Here is a 20680-nt window from a genome sequence, read left to right on the forward strand (position 1 = left end):
ATGAACTCCAGATCATATACAACTCTTTCGTAACACAATTTTTGCCAAAACTGATGTTGCTGTTGTTATTGGCAATAATCATACTAGTAATAACTTGTACATATTGAAATTAATAACAATAGTACTGGTATTTACAGTGTGTTAAATGTGTGCTAAAAATATGTAGTAGTGTTGCAGTTCCTCACCACCAGAGGGTGGTCAAAGTTAAAGCTCATGTTGAGATGAAACAAAACCTCACTGGCTTCCCTTGCTTTTTGTTTTCTCCTGTAATAATGAGAATAAATATTTGAATTTTTCCCACTGAAGAATAAGCAGTTGTTGTATCTAGCTGTTACCACTAGAGAACCATTACGATCGCTTCATTATCATTTCTGTGTCATGATAATTTTTGCTTTGGTTATTCTCACTGAAGAGTGTGGGGTTGTAGTTTCAAATTGTGATGACTAGAGAAAATTTGTAAGTATTTCTGTTAAATTTGTTTCAGATTGCTTTGGTTCGGTCACTTAGACTTATTTTGTTATTCTTATTTTATGTTATTGTGTCTGACTTGACGTTTTGCTGTGATGTAGTTCCCCATGTGACCACTGAAGGGCAGTAAAAGAGGGCACTGAACATTCAAAATTGTTTAAATGAGACAACCTCCCTGGCTTAACTTTTTTTTTTCATTTTCATTTTTTCATTTGGCTACTCTACCCACCATTGGATGCAGGACACTACTGCACTACCATCCCCCAGGAAAAGAAAAGGATACCAAATATACATCAGCTCGATTTTAGAATTTTTATTTTTGACCCCAACTCAATAGAAGTGTAAACTGAGATGGAGAGACGTGGAAGTTTCATAAATTACTTTGACAGGTTTTAACACTGGACACATTCATTCACAATGTTCTCTGTGTGAAGGTGACCAGCTGCTGAGTGCCAAGGTCTACTTCGACAACGTGAAGTATGAAGACGCTCTGAAGATCCTTCAGTGCGCAGAGCCATATAAGGTCAGCTTCCTGCTGAAGAGGACCATCCCTGGAGCCGAGGTCAGCGTGCGGCCTCGGGTTTCCACTGTGGAGGTCAAAGGTCCCAAAGCCAAGATGGCCAAAATGGTAATCAAGTAGCATTTTCAGTTTGTTAAAATCAGATTTTGGTAAATACCTTATTAAAAGCCCAAAGACTTTTATAGGGTTTTGTTGCAACTTTCAACTTAAATACTGGGTCCATTGTTTAAAAATAATATAAACATTTAGTCCAATCTAAGAGCCTCAAATTAGATTTAAAACTCATTCGTAGTTTCCATACTTTTTCAGTTGTTAAATCGTTCAACCTACATACAGCCAGCACCTCAACAGATAGTATCACACTCAAATTGCAGGTGACTGACCCTCTTGTCATTCATGTGTGTTTGTGTGTATTTCAGAGTGTGAAGGGCTCCAAGCCATTCAAGACCAAGAAGAAGAGAGGTGGTCGTTTTGGTCTGAAGAGGCTGAAAGAGAAGCGCAGAGAGGAGCTGGTGATAGAGGGAACGCCACCCAGGCTGGAGATGAGTGACGTGGACGTGGAGTTTTCTCTCCCCAAATTCAAACAGAGGAGGAGCACGAAGGTCGAAGCAGGAGGAGCCGGAGGAGCAGCAGCTGTGGGGAAGGCAAAGAGGAGGATCAGGTTGGCCTTGTTTGTCTTCTTTCTGTCTTTGCTTTTCGTGTTTGTTGTATGTTGAGGAACATTATGATGGTAGTTCTAAAGAATAGTGTAATACCTATTACTGACTGTATTGCAAAGACATTTAAGGATTATCTGAAGTATGTTTTCTTTCTTTACAAACCATTTTGGAATATTTGCTGTACCTTTAAGCTATATTACTTTTCTTCTTCTCTTCTTCCTTTCTTTACATGGCTCTCCCAGGTTTCCCCACATGAAAACAAAGGGCTGCACTGGAGCAGAGACAGGAGGAAAAATGGAAACAGGACAACTCGAGGGACAGGTGAATATCTCTCCATCTGAGATACCTGGAGCTAAAGTGAAAACCAAAGGAAAAGGACACAAGTTTGGAATCACCTTTCCTAAGAGCAAACACACAAAGTCAGGCTCAGCTTTGGAAACTGGATCTGTGGAGCTGAAGCCCCCGGGTGTGACTATCCAGCCACCCTCAGTGGAGTTCAGTTTGTCTGCTGATAAAGACATGGATGTCGAGAGGGAAGGGGTTAAGATTAACACGCCTGATGTGGAGTTTGCACTCCCTTCAGGAAAATCTGAGGCATCTTTGCCTGTTGTGAAGGGAAAGGCAGAAATCAAAGCTCCTAAAATCGGCGTCAAAGGAGGAGTTGATGCAGAGGCAGCTATGGGAAAAGTTGATGTAGACGTAGGCAAAGGAGATGCAAAGCTAAAAATGCCAAAGTTGAAACTGCCCAAAGTTAGACTTTCACATCATTCGGATGAGATAGATGGTGACATCAAGGTAAAAGCCAAAGGGATGAAAGTGCCTCACACTGACATAATACCTCCAAAGGTAGAAATCAAAGGAGGTGGTGAGATTGGTCTCCCCAAAGCAAATATCACCAAACCAAAGATGGAAGGTGATCTCTCAGGAAAAGCTGCATCTATTCAAATGCCTTCTGTTGATATTTCTTTACCAAAAGTGAAGGGAAAGTCTGATATCGACGTCTCACTCCCAGACTACAGAGGAGGTGGGAAGACAGCAATCAAAATGCCTGCCATTGACATCTCTGTGCCTGATGTTGATTTGGAATTGGACACCAGACGTAGAATTCCTGATGAGGTCGAGGGCACTTTTAAAGGGCCCAAAATCTCCATGCCAAATGCTGATATCTCGTTACCAAAGATTGGATCATCCAATGTGGAGATTGAAAGTCCAGAAGGTGGAGGGAAATTCAGTCTACCGTCTATTGACATCTCTCTCCCAAATGTGAAAACAGAGAGTGAAGATGTGGATATGGACTATTATGTTGGTGGAGATGGGAAGTTTAAAATGCCTGATTTTGACATATCTTTCCCAAAAATGAAGTCACCAGAAGGACAAGTAAATATAAAAGGACAAGAGGTGGAAGGGGGCTTCAGGTTACCCAAAGTAGACCTGACCCTTCCCAAAGGCAAAGCAGGAACAACTGATATTGAAGGAGGAGGAAAATTTCAGCTACCATCATTTGACATCTCCCTACCTAAAGTGCAGACCGGTGAGGTGGAGGTCGACATCGAAGGCCCTGAAGTGAAAGGTGGTAAATTTGAAATGCCCACATCTGACATTTCTCTGCCCAAAGGCAAAATGGAAGGCGACATTGAAGTAGAAGGGCATGCTGGGAAGGGAGGAAAATTCAAGATGCCTACCTTTGATGTTTCTCTACCGAAGCTGAAACCAGAGGGTCACGTGAATATAGAAGAACCCAAGCTTGAGGGTGGAGGAAAGATCCAGATGCCCTCTATTGATATATCGCTGCCAAAAGGAAAGATGGAGGGTGACATTGAAATAGATGGTTCATCTGCAAAAGGAGGGAAGTTCAAAATGCCCTCACTCGATGTCAGACTCCCTAAGATGGGGACATCTGGGGGTGAGGCTGACTTACAAGGACCTGAGATTAAAGGAGGGAAAATTGAGGTGCCATCAGTAGACATTTCTCTACCAAAAGGTAAATCCAAGGGTGAGGTAGACATCGAAGGAAAAGGAGGCAAATTTAAAATGCCTTCATATAATATATCCCTTCCAAAAATGAAGTCACCTCCTGAGGGAGAGGTTGTTTTGGGAGGAGCTGAAATCAAAGCTGGAAAGATCAAAGTACCTACTGTTGATATCTCTGTTCCTCAAGGAAACGTAGAGGGCGATTTGAACATTGATGGCAGTGAAGTAAAAGGAGGCAAATTAAACATGCCCTCTGTAGACATTTCTCTCCCAAAAATGAAGGTACCTGAAGGAGACATGAAGCTAGAATGCCCTGAACTTCCAAATGTTTCCTTTTCACTTCCCAAAGCAAATGTGGAAGGCAACATGGAGCTCGAGGGCAGTGGTGGTAGCGGAGCCAAGGTCAAGATGCCAACTTTTGACATGTCACTCCCAAAGATGAAAACCAAAGAGGCAGAGGTTGATGTTGAAGGACCTGAGGTCAAAGGAGGAACAAAGTTCAACATGCCATCACTCAACATCTCTCTTCCTGCAATGAAATCACCAGAGGGGGAGGTAAAGATCAAAGGTCCTGAAGCTAAAGGAGGAAAGTTCCAGATGCCTTCTTTTGACGTGTCACTACCAAAGATCAAATCACACGGAGGTGACATTGACATTAATGTTCCTGAGTTTAAGGTTAATACACCAAAGGCAGATTTAGACCTAAAGGGAAGTGAGATTAAAGGAGGGAAAATAAGTATGCCTACAGCTGAAATCACTCTTCCAAAAGGAAAAGCAGAGGGTAAGATAGATATTGAAGGACCCACAGGAAAAGAAGGCAAGTTTAAGATGCCTACATTTGATGTATCGCTACCAAAGATGAAGATGCCTGAAGGAAATATTGGCCTTGAGGGACCCTCAGTTGATATCTCTCTTCCAAAGGGGAAAGTAGAGGGTGACATACAAACTAAAGGTAAAGGAGGACATTTTCATATGCCCTCAATTGATGTTTCTCTCCCTAAAATAAAATCAAAGCGAGGTGACATCAACATCGACGGACCGCAAATCAAAGGTGGGGAAATTAAAATGCCAACTATTGACATCTCACCCCCTCAAGGAACATTAGAAGGTAATATCAGTGTCGAAGGTGAAGGAAGAGGAGGCAAATTCAGCCTGCCGTCTGTAGACATCGCCCTCCCTGCAGTAAAATTCCCTGAAGGAGATGTGAATTTTCAAGGGCCGAAAGTTAAAAGTGGGAAGTTTGAAATGCCGAAAATCGACCTCTCACTTCCTAAAGGAAAAGCACAGGGAGACATTGATATTGACATTCACTCTGGAAAAGATGGGAATATTGAAATACCATCCTATGGTATTGGACTTCCTAAAGGAAAGGTCAAAGGTCAAGGGCCTGATCTTCAAGGAGGAAAGTTCAATATGCCATCACTTGATGTTTCAGCACCTACAACAAAATCTCCAGAGGTAGATGTCAGCCTTGAGGGTCCAGATATTAAAGGAGGACAATTCAGCATGACAGCTGTTGACATTTCACTTCCAAAAGCAAAAGGTGAAGTTGGCATAAATGTTGAAGGTCCTGAGGGGAAAGGAGGAAGTATAAAAATGCCTAAATTTGATCTCTCATTACCATTACCGAAAGTAAATTTTCCAGAGGGTGATGTCAAATTAAAAGGGCCTGAGATCAAGGGCAGGAAGATTGAGATGCCAGACATTGATATTTCACTCCCCAAAGGCAAAGCAAGAGGAGAAACTGAAACTGAAGGACATGCTGGTAAAGGAGGAAAGTTCCATATGCCCTCTGTTGATATCTCTCTTCCTAAAATGAAAGCTAAGGGACCAGAGGTCAACATAAAAGGTCCTGAACTTAAGGAAGGAAAAATCAACATGCCAGACATTGACCTTTCACTCCCCAAAGGAAAGGCTGATGCTGACCTCAGTATTGAGGGTCCCGACGTTAAAGGAGGCAAATTCAAAATGCCCAAATTTGACATTTCACTTCCAAAGATGAGCCTGCCAGAGGGCAATGTGGAAATGCCAACAGCTGATATTTCACTCCCAAAAGGAAAGGTAAAGGGAGATGTTGACATTGAGGGACATGTGAGTAAAGGAGGCAAGTTTCACATGCCCTCAGTTGATATCTCTCTTCCTAAAATAAAAGCAAAGGGAGTTGATGTTAATGTTGACATTGAAGGACCTGAACTTAAAGGTGACATGTCACTCCCTAAAATTAAGTCTCCAGAGGTAGATATCAGCCTTGAGGGTCCAGATGTTAAAGGAGGAAAGTTTAATTTACCAACTGTTGACATTTCACTCCCCAAAGGAAAAGTTGAGGGTGACCTAAATGTTGAAGGCCCTAACATAAAAGGAGGCAAATTTAAAATGCCAAAATTTGATGTCTCATTGCCAAAAGTGAATCTCCCAGAGGGTGATGTCAAAATAAAGGGCCCAGACATCAAGGGAGGGAAGATTGAAATGCCAGACATTGATATTTCACTCCCCAAAGGAAAAGCAGGAGGAGAAATTGAAATTGAAGGACATGCTGGCAAAGGAGGCAAGTTCCATATGCCCTCACTTGATATCTCTCTTCCTAAAATGAAAGCTAAAGGACCAGAAATAAATATCGATGGCCCTGAAGTTAAAGGTGGAAAGCTAAACATGCCATCACTTGATGTTTCTCTGCCCAAAATAAAATCTCCCAGTGTAGATATCAGCCTTGAGGGTCCTGATGTTAAAGGAGGAAAGGTCAACATCCCGACTGTTGACATTTCACTTCCCAAAGGAAAAGTTGAGGGTGATATAAATGTTGAAGGCCCAGAGATGAAAGGAGGGAAATTCAAACTGCCAAAATTTGATGTTACTTTACCAAAAGTGAATCTCCCAAAAGTTGATGCCAATGTGAAAGGACCAGATATGAAAGGAAAAATTGAAATGCCAACTGTTAATATTTCACTTCCAAAAGGAAAGGCAGACATGGATATTGACATTGATGGGCACAGTGGTAAAGGAAGCAGGTTTCACATGCCCTCACTTGATATCTCTCTTCCTAACATCAAAGCAAAGGGAGCTGATGTCGATATTGAAGGACCTGAAGTCAGAGGTGACATGTCACTCCCTAAAATTAAGTCTCCCGAGGTAGATGTCAGCCTCAAGGGTCCTGAAGTTAAAGGAGGAATGTTTAACTTGCCAGCTGCTGACATTTCACTCCCCAAAGGAAAGGCTGACGCTGACCTCAGTATTGAGGGTCCCGACGTTAAAGGAGGCAAATTCAAAATGCCCAAATTTGACATTTCACTTCCAAAGATGAGCCTGCCAGAGGGCAATGTGGAAATGCCAACAGCTGATATTTCACTCCCAAAAGGAAAGGTAAAGGGAGATGTTGACATTGAGGGACATGTGAGTAAAGGAGGCAAGTTTCACATGCCCTCAGTTGATATTTCTCCTCCTAAAATAAAAGCAAAGGGAGTTGATGTTAATGTTGACATTGAAGGACCTGAACTTAAAGGTGACATGTCACTCCCTAAAATTAAGTCTCCAGAGGTAGATATCAGCCTTGAGGGTCCAGATGTTAAAGGAGGAAAGTTTAATTTACCAACTGTTGACATTTCACTCCCCAAAGGAAAAGTTGAGGGTGACCTAAATGTTGAAGGCCCTAACATAAAAGGAGGCAAATTTAAAATGCCAAAATTTGATGTCTCATTGCCAAAAGTGAATCTCCCAGAGGGCGATGTCAAAATAAAGGGCCCAGACATCAAGGGAGGGAAGATTGAAATGCCAGACATTGATATTTCACTCCCCAAAGGAAAAGCAGGAGGAGAAATTGAAATTGAAGGACATGCTGGCAAAGGAGGCAAGTTACATATGCCCTCGCTTGATATCTCTCTTCCTAAAATGAAAGCTAAGGGACCAGAAATAAATATTGATGGCCCTGAAGTTAAAGGTGGAAAGCTAAACATGCCATCACTTGATGTTTCTCTGCCCAAAATAAAATCTCCCGATGTAGATATCAGCCTTGAGGGTCCTGATGTTAAAGGAGGAAAGGTCAACATCCCAACTGTTGACATTTCACTTCCCAAAGGAAAAGTTGAGGGTGATATAAATGTTGAAGGCCCAGAGATGAAAGGAGGGAAATTCAAATTGCCGAAATTTGATGTTACTTTACCAAAAGTGAGTCTCCCAAAGGTTGATGCCAATGTAGAAGGACCAGATATGAAAGGAAAAATTGAAATGCCAACTGTTAATATTTCACTTCCAAAAGGAAAGGCAGACATGGATATTGACATTGATGGGCACAGTGGTAAAGGAAGCAGGTTTCACATGCCCTCACTTGACATCTCTCTTCCTAACATCAAAGCAAAGGGAGTTGATGTCGATATTGAAGGACCTGAAGTAAGAGGTGACATGTCACTCCCTAAAATTAAGTCTCCCGAGGTAGATGTCAGCCTCAAGGGTCCTGAAGTTAAAGGGGGAATGTTTAATTTGCCAGCTGTTGACATTTCACTCCCCAAAGGAAAGGCTGATGCTGACCTCAGTATTGAGGGTCCCGACGTTAAAGGAGGCAAATTCAAAATGCCCAAATTTGACATTTCACTTCCAAAGATCAGCCTGCCAGAGGGCAATGTGGAAATGCCAACAGCTGATATTTCACTCCCAAAAGGAAAGGTAAAGGGAGATGTTGACATTGAGGGACATATGGGTAAAGGAGGCAAGTTTCACATGCCCTCGGTTGATATCTCTCTTCCTAAAATAAAAGCAAAGGGAGTTGATGTTGACATTGAAGGACCTGAACTTAAAGGTGACATTTCACTTCCAGAAGGAAAAGTTGAGGGTGACCTAAATGTTAAAGGCCCTAACATAAAAGGAGGCAAATTTAAAATGCCAAAATTTAATGTCTCAATGCCAAAAGTGAATCTCCCAGAGAGTAATGTCCAAATAAAAGGTCCAGACATCAAGGGAGGGAAGATTGAAATGCCAGACATTGATATTTCACTCCCCAAAGGAAAAGCAGGAGGAGAAATTGAAATTGAAGGACATGCTGGCAAAGGAGGCAAGTTACATATGCCCTCGCTTGATATCTCTCTTCCTAAAATGAAAGCTAAGGGACCAGAGATAAATATCGATGGCCCTGAAGTTAAAGGTGGAAAGCTAAACATGCCATCACTTGATGTTTCTCTGCCCAAAATAAAATCTCCCAGTGTAGATATCAGCCTTGAGGGTCCTGATGTTAAAGGAGGAAAGGTCAACATCCCAACTGTTGACATTTCACTTCCCAAAGGAAAAGTTGAGGGTGATATAAATGTTGAAGGCCCAGAGATGAAAGGAGGGAAATTCAAACTGCCAAAATTTGATGTTACTTTACCAAAAGTGAGTCTCCCAAAGGTTGATGCCAATGTAGAAGGACCAGATATGAAAGGAAAAATTGAAATGCCAACTGTTAATATTTCACTTCCAAAAGGAAAGGCAGACATGGATATTGACATTGATGGGCACAGTGGTAAAGGAAGCAGGTTTCACATGCCCTCACTTGACATCTCTCTTCCTAACATCAAAGCAAAGGGAGTTGATGTCGATATTGAAGGACCTGAAGTAAGAGGTGACATGTCACTCCCTAAAATTAAGTCTCCCGAGGTAGATGTCAGTCTCAAGGGTCCTGAAGTTAAAGGGGGAATGTTTAATTTGCCAGCTGCTGACATTTCACTCCCCAAAGGAAAGGCTGATGCTGACCTCAGTATTGAGGGTCCCGACGTAAAAGGAGGCAAATTCAAAATGCCCACATTTGACGTTTCACTTCCAAAGATGAGCCTGCCAGAGGGCAATGTGGAAATGCCAACAGTTGATATTTCACTCCCAAAAGGAAAGGCAGACATGGATATTGACATTGATGGGCAGGGTAGTAAAGGAGGCAAGTTTCACATGCCCTCACTTGATATCTCTCTTCCTAAAATCAAAGGACCTGAAGTCAAAGGTGACATGTCACTCCCTAAAATTAAGTCTCCCGAGGTAGATGTCAGCCTCAAGGGTCCTGAAGTTAAAGGGGGAATGTTTAACTTGCCAGCTGTTGACATTACACTCCCCAAAGGAAAAGTTGAGGGTGACCTAAATGTTGAGGGCCCTGAGGTGAAGGGAGGTAAATTTAAAATGCCAAAATTTGATGTGTCTTTACCAAAAGTTAGTCTCCCAGAGGGTAATGTCAAAATAAAAGGCCCAGACATCAAGGGAGGGAAGATAGAGATGCCAGACATTGATATTTCACTCCCCAAAGGAAAAGCAGGAGGAGAAATGGAAATAGAAGGACATGCTGGAAAAGGAGGCAAATTCCATATGCCCTCGCTTGATGTCTCTCTTCCTAAGATTAAAGCAAAGGGACCACAGGTCAAAATAGAAAGTCCTGAACTTAAAGGCAGAAAAATCAACATCCCAAATGTTGATATTTCACTATCTGAAGGAAAGGCTGAAGCTGACCTCAATATTGAGGGTCCTGGGGTAAAAGGAGGAAAATTTAAAATGCCTAAAGTTGACGTTTCACTTCCAAAGATGAACCTGCCAGAAGGCAATGTCAAAGTGGAAGGACCAGAGATGAAGGGAGGAAATATCGTAATGCCAGCTGTTGACATTTCAGTTCCTGTGGGAAAAGTGGAGGGAGGTATCAATATTGAAGGACCATCTGGAAAGGAACCAAAAGTGCCAAAAGTTGACCTATCTGTTAAAAAAGGTGGAGGGCTCCACTTGCCAACTCTTGACATAAATCTCCCAAAATTTGATCTTGACCTCAGCCTCCCCTCTGGTCTGAAAGACAAAAGCCTCAAAGTGAACACCAGTGGTCCTGATGCATCAGGAAATTTGGAGATATCTGGTCTCAAAGGAGATATTAATCCAGCCAAATTGAAAGTTAAGGGTGCAGACATAGAAACAGGTAGTCTAGAAGGTCCTGGTGCATCCCTCAAACTTCCCACTGTAAAACTACCGACAGTTGACATCTCAGCTCCGAAGGTGGATCTAGACTTTGGCCTAACCAAACCTAAAGGTGACGATGTGGAAGTGGAGCTTCTGAAAGCAGAGGGAGGCAGGCCTTCTTCAGGGGGCAGCTTCGATCTACCTGATGTCTCCCTCAAAGCCCCCAGTTTCTCTCTTCCCAGGTTTGGTGGAAAGTCCAAGAGTGGTGATTTGCAGATATCAGGAAAAGGCCCCAAAGGAGACATTTCCCTCAGCCCACCACATGTGGAAGGAGAGATTAGGGCACCATCAGTAGAGTTTGATGGGGATGGAAAAGTCAAGGTGAAAAAACCTAAATTCAAAATGCCCTCATTTGGTATATCCAAAAAGGATGCAGATGTATCTGTGTCTTGCCCTGATGTGGATGTTAAAGTGAAAAAGGGGGAGATTGACATTTCTAAACCGGAAATCAATGTTGAGAGCCCAGACGATAAATCAAAATACAAAGTGAAATTCCCCAAGTTTAAAATATCATCATCAAAAGGTCAACTCCCAAAAGGAGAAGTTAATGCTAAACTGGAAGCAGATGTGGAAGGGAAAGGTGGCTTCCATGCACCTGACGTCACTATCAAACTACCAAAGTTCTCCATGCCAGGATTTGGCTCTAAAGAAAAAGATTTAGCTAAACCAAGTGGTTACCTTGACGCTAAGGCCAAAGTCAAGATGCCCTCTGTCGAGCTATCACTACCAGCAGCTAAAACACCAGAGACTGAGGTTCTTCTCCCCAAAGCAGAAGTTGATGTCTCAGAGGCTGATATCAGAGGTTATGAGGGAAACCTCAAAATTCCCAAAATGCCAACTATTGATGTTTCCATCCCCAACATAGACCTGGATGTGTCCCTGCCGAAAGTAAAGCATGATGCAAAGGTTGATGGAGAAGGAGGCAAATTCAAGATGCCAAACATCAAGATGCCTGACATTGACATGTCCCTTCCTAAAGGAAAAACAGGCATTGAAGAAGGTCACATTGGAGTTGATGCAGAGGGAGGGAAATTCAAAATGCCTCACATCAGTATGCCTGACGTGGATATATCCCTGTCAAAAGGAAAGTCCCCAAAGATTGAAGGACCAGAAGTGAAACTAAAAAGAGGTGAAGGAAAATTCAAAATGCCTCACATAACAATGCCATCAATAGATGTGTCTCTTCCCAAAGGGAAATCTGGGGATGTTGATGCACCAGACATTGAAATAGATGGTGCTGGAGGTGGCAAATTTAAGATGCCATATGTCAAAATGCCCAATGTTGACATAACCTTGCCAGTAGCAAAAAGTGACAAAACTGATACTCCAGATATTGATGTAGAAGGAGAGGGGGGCAAATTCAGAATGCCTGGTATCAAAATGCCAAACATTGACATATCTCTCCCCAAAGGAAAGACTGGTAAATTGGAGGGATCAGATGTTGAAATCGCGGAAGGAGGAAAGTTGAAGATGCCACATGTCAAAATGCCACATGTTGACATTAACCTGCCAAAAATGAAAACTGCAGAGGTTGATACACCAGATGTGGAAGCAAAGGTTGAGGGAGGAGGAGCGAAATTCACAATGCCCCATTTTAATATGCCTTCAGTTGATATTTCACTGCCACAAGCACATACTGAAGGCCCAGAAGTTGAAATGGAGGGAGGTACAGAGTTCAAATTGCCTCACATAAAAATGCCTAACATCGACATCTCTCTGCCCAGAGGAAAGATTGAAGGTCCAGAGGTGGAGCTCAAAGGGGAAGGTGGAAAATACAAGATGCCAAATCTCAGCACGCCCTCTGTTGATATTTCACTGCCCAAAGGAAAGATTGAAGGTCCAGAAGTTGAAATAGAAGGAGGTACCGGAGGAAAGTTCAAATTGCCTCACATGAAAATGCCCAACATCGACATCGCTCTTCCTAAAGCAAAAGTTGAAGGCACTGAAATAGAGACACCTGAAATAGAAATGGAGGGACAGGAAAGAGGAAAGTTCAAAATGCCTCACATGAAAATGCCCAACATCGACATCTCTCTGCCTAAAGGAAAGATTGAAGGTCCAGAGGTGGAGCTCAAAGAGGAAGGTGGAAAATACAAGATGCCACATCTCAGCATGCCCTCTGTTGATATTTCACTGCCCAAAGGAAAGATTGAAGGTCCAGAAGTTGAAATAGAGGGAGATGAAGGAGGGAAATTCAAAACACCTCACATGAAAATGCCTTCAGTTAATATTTCACTGCCAAAAGGAAAGACTGAAGGACCAGATGTTGAAATAGAGAGAGGTTCAGGAGGAGAATTCAAAATGCCTCACATGAAAATGCCAAATGTTGACATCTCTCTGCCCAAAGGAAAGATTGAAGGTCCAGAGGTGGAGCTCAAAGGGGAAGGTGGAAGATTCAAGATGCCACATCTCAGCATGCCCTCCATTGATATTTCACTGCCTAAAGGAAAGATTGAAGGTCCAGACGTTGAAATAGAGGGAGGTACCGGAGGAAAGTTCAAAATGCCTCACATGAAAATGCCAGATGTTGATATATCTCTGCCCAAAGGCAAGATTGAAGGTCCAGATGTTGAAATAAAGGGAGAAAGTGGAGGAAAACTCAAAATGCCTCATATGAAAATACCAGATGTTGACATCTCTCTGCCCAAAGGAAAATTTGGCAAAATTGAAGGAGCAGAGCTGGAGATTGAGGGAGGCAAATCTAAAATGCCACATATGACAATGCCCTCAGTAGACATTTCACTGCCAAAAGGAAAGACTGAAGATCCTAAAGTTGAAATTAAGGGTGAGGGAGGAAAGTTGCCAAAAGTTGACATATCTCTTCCTAAAGGAAAACCTTCAATCGAAGGTCCAGAGGTAGAGATTAAGGGAGATGGGAGACAGTTCAAGATGCCTAATGTGGACATATCTATCCCTAAAGGAAAAGCAAATATTGACACGCCAGATGTGAAAGTGGAGGCAGAGGGAGGAACCATCAAGCAGCCACATATCAAGATGCCAAAAGTTGATATTTCACTTCCTAAAGGTAAAAGTAAAGATATTGAAGCACCTGCTATAGACATGGAAGTCACAGTAGGAAAGTTCAAAGGTCCAGATGTTAAACTACCAACCGTTGAGGCAGGAGGGAAAATTAAAGTTCCACAAGTCACATCACCAGATCTGGACATCAATGTGACACATAGTAAACCTAAACAAGACACACAGGCTCATGGGGAAGCTGATTTGCATGTTGAGGGAGAGCACAAAGGTCTAAAACTCAAGATGCCAACAATAGATATCAAGGGTCCAAAAGGAGACCTGGAGCTTGATATAGGCCTTCATAGAGGAGATGACAAGAAGGACAGGAAAAAAGTTGAACTACCTGACTTGGATCTCAACACAGCAGGAACCAGCAAAGTAAAGGGGCCTAAAGTCAAAGGAACAAAATTCAAGATTGGAATGCCAAAAAAGAAAACTGGTAGAAATGTAACAGCAGAAGCGAAAACATGCAAAAACTGTGGCGAAGAGGAGTTAGGTGGTCAAGTCAAACACAAATGCAAGGTTAAAGAAAGATCTGAGTATGAAGTTGAAGTTGAAACCCATAACGGACATAAAGAGGACAAAGATCATATTAACATCCCAGTGCCAGAGGCTACATTACCAAGTGTACAAGGCTCAGCCAACTTAGGAACAGGGGGAGAGGGTGGCCTTTCATCATCCAGAGCAGAAATCAAAGTCCCCAGGATTCCAGACATAGAGTTTGATATTGGCACATCACAGGATGAAGATGAAGACAAAACAGAAAAAGGCAAGAAAATCAAAATCCCTAAGTTTGGTGTCCCATTACCCTCCATCTCCTCTCCCGAGGGAAGAATAAATATGTATGGGCCAGAAATTCAGTATGAGTGCCCTAAAATGCCCAAAGTAAAGAAAGCTGTTTTTGTCTTGGTAAATCCTCCTGAAACAGATGAGCCTGCTACATGCACAGGCCTCCTACAACAACAAGGTGAATTAGATGCAAGTCCTCACAAGGGCTCCAAGGACGATAAAGGGACATTGAGTGGTAAAATCAAACTTCCAAAGGTGGAGTTCACCTCTCCATATGGCAAGATGGCTGCAGGGGAGGAGGACAGAGAAATGAGTGTGAAACCGGGAAAGGATTCATCACCAGTAGAAGTGGGGGGAGGCACTAAAGAGCTTAAAGTAAAATCAGGCAAGATGGCCTTTGCAGGTTTTAGTGAGGAGCCGTTGGAGGGTGTGGAGTCATCTCATGCCAGAAGAGATATGCTGGACAGGGACAGCGCAGAGTCCCCTGCTGGTTTTAAAATGGAGTTCAGCTCAACAAAGGTCCAGGCTTGGAGTGAGGTGGAGAGCAAAAGCAGGGAGTATGAGGAAAGAGAGTCTTCCCCCTGGTTCAAGGTCCCTAAGTTCACCCTGAAGCCACACTCCACAGGTAAGGATAAAGAAAACTTCAAACTGAGATAACAAGATTTTTGAAAAATTAGACATTGACTCATACAAAAGGCTGATAGTATCCAAGTCAAACATGTTTTAAGTACTTGTTAAAGAGGAGTAAATGACTTGATTCCTCTTTATTTTGTTATATATTTATAGTGAATTTATATTGAGTTATATATGTTGGTTATATTGAACTCTCATTGTTTCCAAAATTGATTTACAGTATAGGCTATACTTTTTTATATGATTCATTCAGTTTTTATTTAAAGGGGAACTCCACTGATTTTACACTTAAAAGTCAGTTTGTGTTTTTAACAAAGCACTATGTTACAAACTAGTAGAGTTGAGTTTGAGAGATGTGGACCCACCCTGCCTGGTAAACACCTGCTGTCCAGATGCATTATGGGAAGTGTAGGACCCATATTAAAAGTCAGTATATCTTAGCCTCTGCTGCAGTGAATTTGACCATTCTTTTTATCTGTCTAACCATTATCTGTCTTTTGAAAGTTCCCTGGACTTTATGGAAGTGTAATATTAAACCACTGGAGTACTCCTTTAAAATATGTGTATAATTGCACAAATCTTCCAAAATTAACAATAATGTATTATTGTTAATATGAACTATTATTATTGCACTACATTTTATATACTTCACCCTTGTTATTACCTTTGATGTGTTTTGTTTTGGTTGTTTTTATTATATAAATGATTAATATATCATCTCTTGTTTTATCTCTGCTACATAAGACTAAGTTTCTTTTCCCTCTTCATTTCTCACATTTCTTCACCTAGCCTCCTCTCCTCTTCTTGTTTCCTTTCCTCAACTTGCCTCTGCTTGTTTCCTCTCCTCCTCCCCCAGGCTTTCTCCAGATAACCCCAGAGTGTTCTCCTCAGGCCCAGCGGAAGGGTGAGGTGGGAGGTGAGGCTGACGTCTCAGGGTCTTTCTGCCTCCATACCTCAGGGGTCGACTTCACCACCCAGGAAATGTCCGAAGAACACCAGGTCTCCTCTGCCCAGGAGGGAACTGTCACCATGGTGACCAAGACCACCAGAATCACCCGGCAAATGGTTGCCACTGAAATGCAAACAGGTGAATCTTCGACAACCACGACAACAACTCACCAAATGTCGGACTTCAACTACTGAGGATGCTGTAATGATATCTTAAATGTCTTCTAATTTTTTTGTTTTTCTTTGGTGAGGTTGCAGTGTTCTTGTAAGCAAAGCCTGCAACGTGGCAAACCTCGATTTAGTAAAAGTCTTTATTTTATATTTTAATAGATGAGGTATGAATGTGATGAAAAGTAATGATATTTCATCAATCAGCATTATTGTCATTATTATAGCAACAGAGTAATATATGCTTCTTTTTTTCATTTTAAATGTTAGTATTTTTTGTTACTGTCCTTCCAGTTTTGTTAGTTTAGTCCTAATTATTTATCAGATTTTGTTTGGTTTTAAAGGCTTCACTCTGAATGTAAACATGTCAGATTGCTTAATTATTTATTGTTGTTTGTGTGTTCAAAATGGGCTCACATCAGCATCAAGGATTTAACCATGATTTTATGATTAGTTCAAAATAATTCATTTTGAACCACTACACTAAAGGCCAGAGTAATATTTATGTAAATAACTATACAATAGCTTTTTTGAAGCAGTATCCCTTCAATACGAAATGTAATTATTTTCATATTCACCAGAGTCAGGAGTAGAAATTATATTTTGTGACCTGATAATCTATTTTGTTTGTCTTGAATGAAAAGTGTGAGCTTTTTGAGATAATAGGCTATTCTCATTTTCTGCCATAGTTTTATATTTGAAGCATTTAACTGGTGCTGTTACCCAGAGATAGTCACAGTGAGTGAGCAGGACACTCTGGACTCTTTTTCTGCTGTGGGGATCAAACCTGAACATTTAGGCCACCCTGCTGCTAATGTATTTTATATTTATGTTTTTACTGTACACTGCCAGAAAAAGACACTGCTGTATATTTTATGATTGAGGCTTTAGCTTCAAGATACATCTCCTGACTGATGCTGATTTTTTAAACTCAGCTGTGATCTGTATTGAGTTTCAAAACATCAGGTGGGAAGAAATTTGGGGATTAAGGGGTGCTGTTGGGCGCCTTAACAAAATAAGGTAAAACTGTAAACCTTTTTCTCATCACACTTAAAAACTAGCCCTTTAAAAATGATGTTAGTCTAAGGCTGCTACAATGACAGACTGGCTGAGGAGTGGCGAGCCTTGATCTTGTACAAAAGCCATCACGTAACAAAATATGTCCTCTAAAGACAAAAGAGAGGGGATCAAGAACAAGGCACCAAGGCACGTTTTTTTTTTTTATCAAAATGTCTTAAATAATCTGATATTCTTCTGTTTATTATATGAATATTTTTGAAGATATTACAGAATCCCTTTGGATGTTAAAATGATTAATGCCAGATTGAAACAAGCATTTTCGTTTTGTTTCGTTCGTGTCTTTACCCCTTATTTTAGTGTGTCCTCAATTTAAATTGTAAATTGCTTTGAAATAGAGGGAGAGAAGCCTTGTGCTGTCTTTAAGATATTTATTTTATTGTCTCTACACTGAGACATTTAAGTTTCATTCCCAAATGCAGTACTACCATTTGAGAAAAAAACAACTACTGTAATGTTTCTGGCATTAAATGAAAACTTACTTTTGGAAACTACTGATTTTATACACTACTCATACTGTAGCCATTTACCTACAAGATGACAGTTTCACAGGATACAACCATCTGATTTTTCAAAATAATGAGCTATTTTTCAAGTGGATGTAAAGCATTTAAGGATGAACACTTTTTATTTGACTTAGTTAACTTGTTTGGTAGATGGAATGAAATCGTGTGATAAAATGCATGAGGAAATCCTGACAAATCCACTCCCACATTTTTTTCATTAACAACTTTTAACACTATGCCTGTTTTACAGGTGAGAAATAGATCTTTAAAAAGCTGGGATGAGAGTAGTGACATGTCAAGGTAACACGCACTGAGTAGTATCTATGTGTATAGAGATTTTTACCTTTCTGGTTTAATCCTGGTTTAAGTCCTCGAATTTCTTTAATAAGGGTTTCAATGCCAAGTGTTTTTGTCAAAGCTGCATTGGAGAGGATGTTGGTTAAGATGTTACATCAATAAAATTATATTCACACAAAAAATGAAGCAAATGATTCCTGATGTCTTGAGTTTAACAACTTATTGGGATCACATTGGGCAAGAAGCAAAGTACACAATTCAAATTCCTTTGGTAGAAAACACACAGGGGTATGGAAGCTCATTTACAGCAGGAAAAGAAAAAAATGTGTGATTTAAATAAAAATACTTGTGGTTAGTCAAAATTATGAGATTGTATGTCAGAATTTTGACTTACTACGTCAAAAATAATGATAGTAACTCATAATTCGGACTTGGCAAGTACAAAACTCATTTAGTATCTCATAAATTTGACTTGTATCTCATTATTTACTTACTATCTCGTAATTTTGACTATCTCATAATATTTAACTTTAACTATGTCATAATTTTGACTTAGTAACTCAAACTTTTGACTTAGTAACTCAAAATTTTAACTTACAACTACTTCATAAATATGACTTGTCTCTTAATTTTGACTTGGTAAATAAACATTATAAGAGAGCAAGTACAAATGTTGACTTACTATTTCATAATTGTTACTTAGTAGCTCATCACTTCATCTTGCTATCTAATCATTTTTAACCCATGTTATAATTTTGACTTTGTAACAACAAATTATGACTTAGAAATGAGCTTCCATACGTGGCCCTACTGCCCTATGCGATGGGGCCCATGTTAAAAGCCTGTTTCATGAGTTTATCCAATCGTCTTCTTTGAGCAGAGTGTGATAAACAGCATTCTCACGTCCACCATGAAATCAAACATTTATTTTATCATTAAATAAAACTTCAGTGGGCACAGAGAGACACATTTCCATAGAGACATTTAGCTGAATTAAAGAAAACACATTTCTGGCAAATGGCTGACTTTTGAATCCAATGTCAAACTGCTATACACTTTTTTTCCTGCAAGAATAAAAACACACATTTAAAAGTGTTTCCTCATCAAATCAGGGTCATATTAGTTTAATTACTTTACACATGTCACTTGGTGGCAGTGTTAAAAAAAAATAGGCGATAAGGCTTAAAGTAAGTGTGTGTCGCATTTCGAAATTTGTGATGTTGGTGCCCCCCAGTGGTGGTATCAAAAAAGGCACAGAGATAGACAGCAACACGCCCTCCAAGAGTTATGGTTATTCTCACGTTCAGTGCAGCTTTAACATCTCAGTCACTGGAATAAAATGTTGGGTCTGGTCAGTATTCTACATTGGTTAGTTAAAACAGCAGATACAGGAGCACATGGATGTGCATAAGGTCTGATCATTCCCACTTCATCACATAGAAAATACTGCAGGAAGGGGGCACCCCGGTAGCACACCTGATAGAGCGTGTACCATGTTTCAAAGCTGAGTCCTTACCGCATTGGCCGATTCCAGCCTGGGCCCTTTGCTGCATGTCCTCCCCTTTCTCTCTCTCTCTCTCTCCCCTGCCTTTCCTGTCTCTCTCCAGCTATCACTATCACAATAAAGCAGAAATGCCCAAATAAAATTATCTTTATAAAAATACTACAGGACTATTCACTGTTATTTCACATTATCCCCTTAACTGCAGAAGCAAAAGCACAGGCACAGCACAGCAAAAATATTTTGAGGAACATATTATTCTCACCTTTAAATTAAGCCTAAATCAGTCACCAAGAAAAATAAGAGAGAAAACAGTTTTCTGCTGTGGATTAGAGACACAAAAGCACATGGATGAATCTTATTGAAAATTAGGGAATTTGGGGAAAAATGGAGGAGAAAGTGACAAATTATGCACACCGGTGCATGACGTCTTCCCCCTGTGTGTGTGTGTGTGTGTGTGTGTGTGTGTGTGTTTCTCGATCTACTTATCTACTGTGATGATGCTGTGCAACGTAGGCTACAAGGGTGAGTGTGTGTGAGAGGACCTTAAAGCTTTATGAGGAGCGAACAATGCCACAGAGAGGAGTGAAGTGAGCAGCAACAGACTGCAGCGTCACCAGCTACACTTTTACTATTTTCAGTTGATTTAACAGAACAGACAACGAACATTTTATCTCACTAGTGATGGAGCAGACTTTCCTTACAGAGAACATAAGATGAGACATTTTTAGGCAGTAGTATCTTATTTCATCATTTCAGTATCTTATAATCTCATATCCCTTAAAGGGACAGTTCACCCCAAAATCAAAAATACACATTTTTCCTCTTACCTGTAGTGCGATTGCACAGTTTCATGTAGGAACTATCAGTAGAAAGAAAATAGTTCCTACATGAAACGGCTCACAGCAAATCTGTGGAAATATGTATTTTTAGGGTGAACTGTCCCTTTAAGTCTAAAATATTAGTGGAACATATTATTACACGTGTCAACAATGGGTGTGTCAAAACACTCACGGCCAGTGTTTTGTGTGTAAGCCCACACATTGGCAACATCTTTGTGGCTGACGTGCATCACCTCATCAGCATACGTCACTGTCCTGTTTCCTAGCATTGATGCGTGTCAACTGTCCAGAAAAGCAACTATTTTATCACATTTACTCCCAACACCAGCACATCTTAG

The 20680-nt window shown here is 40.8% G+C and overlaps 1 protein-coding gene and 1 long non-coding RNA gene across 6 annotated transcripts in view; one reads left to right on the top strand and one right to left on the bottom strand.

Annotated features, from left to right (window-relative positions):
* prx (periaxin) overlaps nt 1-18185 on the top strand; it is a 45426-nt gene extending 27241 nt beyond the window's left edge. For 3 of the 5 annotated variants that reach the window (XM_044202441.1, XM_044202444.1, XM_044202443.1), the window contains 4 exons: nt 903-1096; nt 1408-1649; nt 1890-14995; nt 15860-18185. In XM_044202441.1, the coding sequence (XP_044058376.1) occupies nt 903-1096; nt 1408-1649; nt 1890-14995; nt 15860-16146 (13829 nt within the window). In that variant the 3' untranslated portion in view covers nt 16147-18185. Of the gene's footprint in view, nt 1-902; nt 1097-1407; nt 1650-1889; nt 14996-15747 lie in introns of all 5 variants that reach the window. The other 2 variants (XM_044202445.1, XM_044202442.1) reach the window with 2 other exon arrangements.
* Nucleotides 18186-18910: 725 nt separating this feature from the next.
* On the bottom strand, nt 18911-19555 carry LOC122879516. The gene is made up of 2 exons (XR_006378725.1): nt 19516-19555; nt 18911-19328 (listed from the first exon to the last, which is right to left on the bottom strand). It is a non-coding gene; the product is annotated as an uncharacterized LOC122879516 (long non-coding RNA).
* Nucleotides 19556-20680: the final 1125 nt, after the last annotated feature.

The sequence above is a fragment of the Siniperca chuatsi genome, linkage group LG7 (assembly GCF_020085105.1).
Source record: "Siniperca chuatsi isolate FFG_IHB_CAS linkage group LG7, ASM2008510v1, whole genome shotgun sequence".
Classification (NCBI taxonomy): domain Eukaryota; kingdom Metazoa; phylum Chordata; class Actinopteri; order Centrarchiformes; family Sinipercidae; genus Siniperca; species Siniperca chuatsi.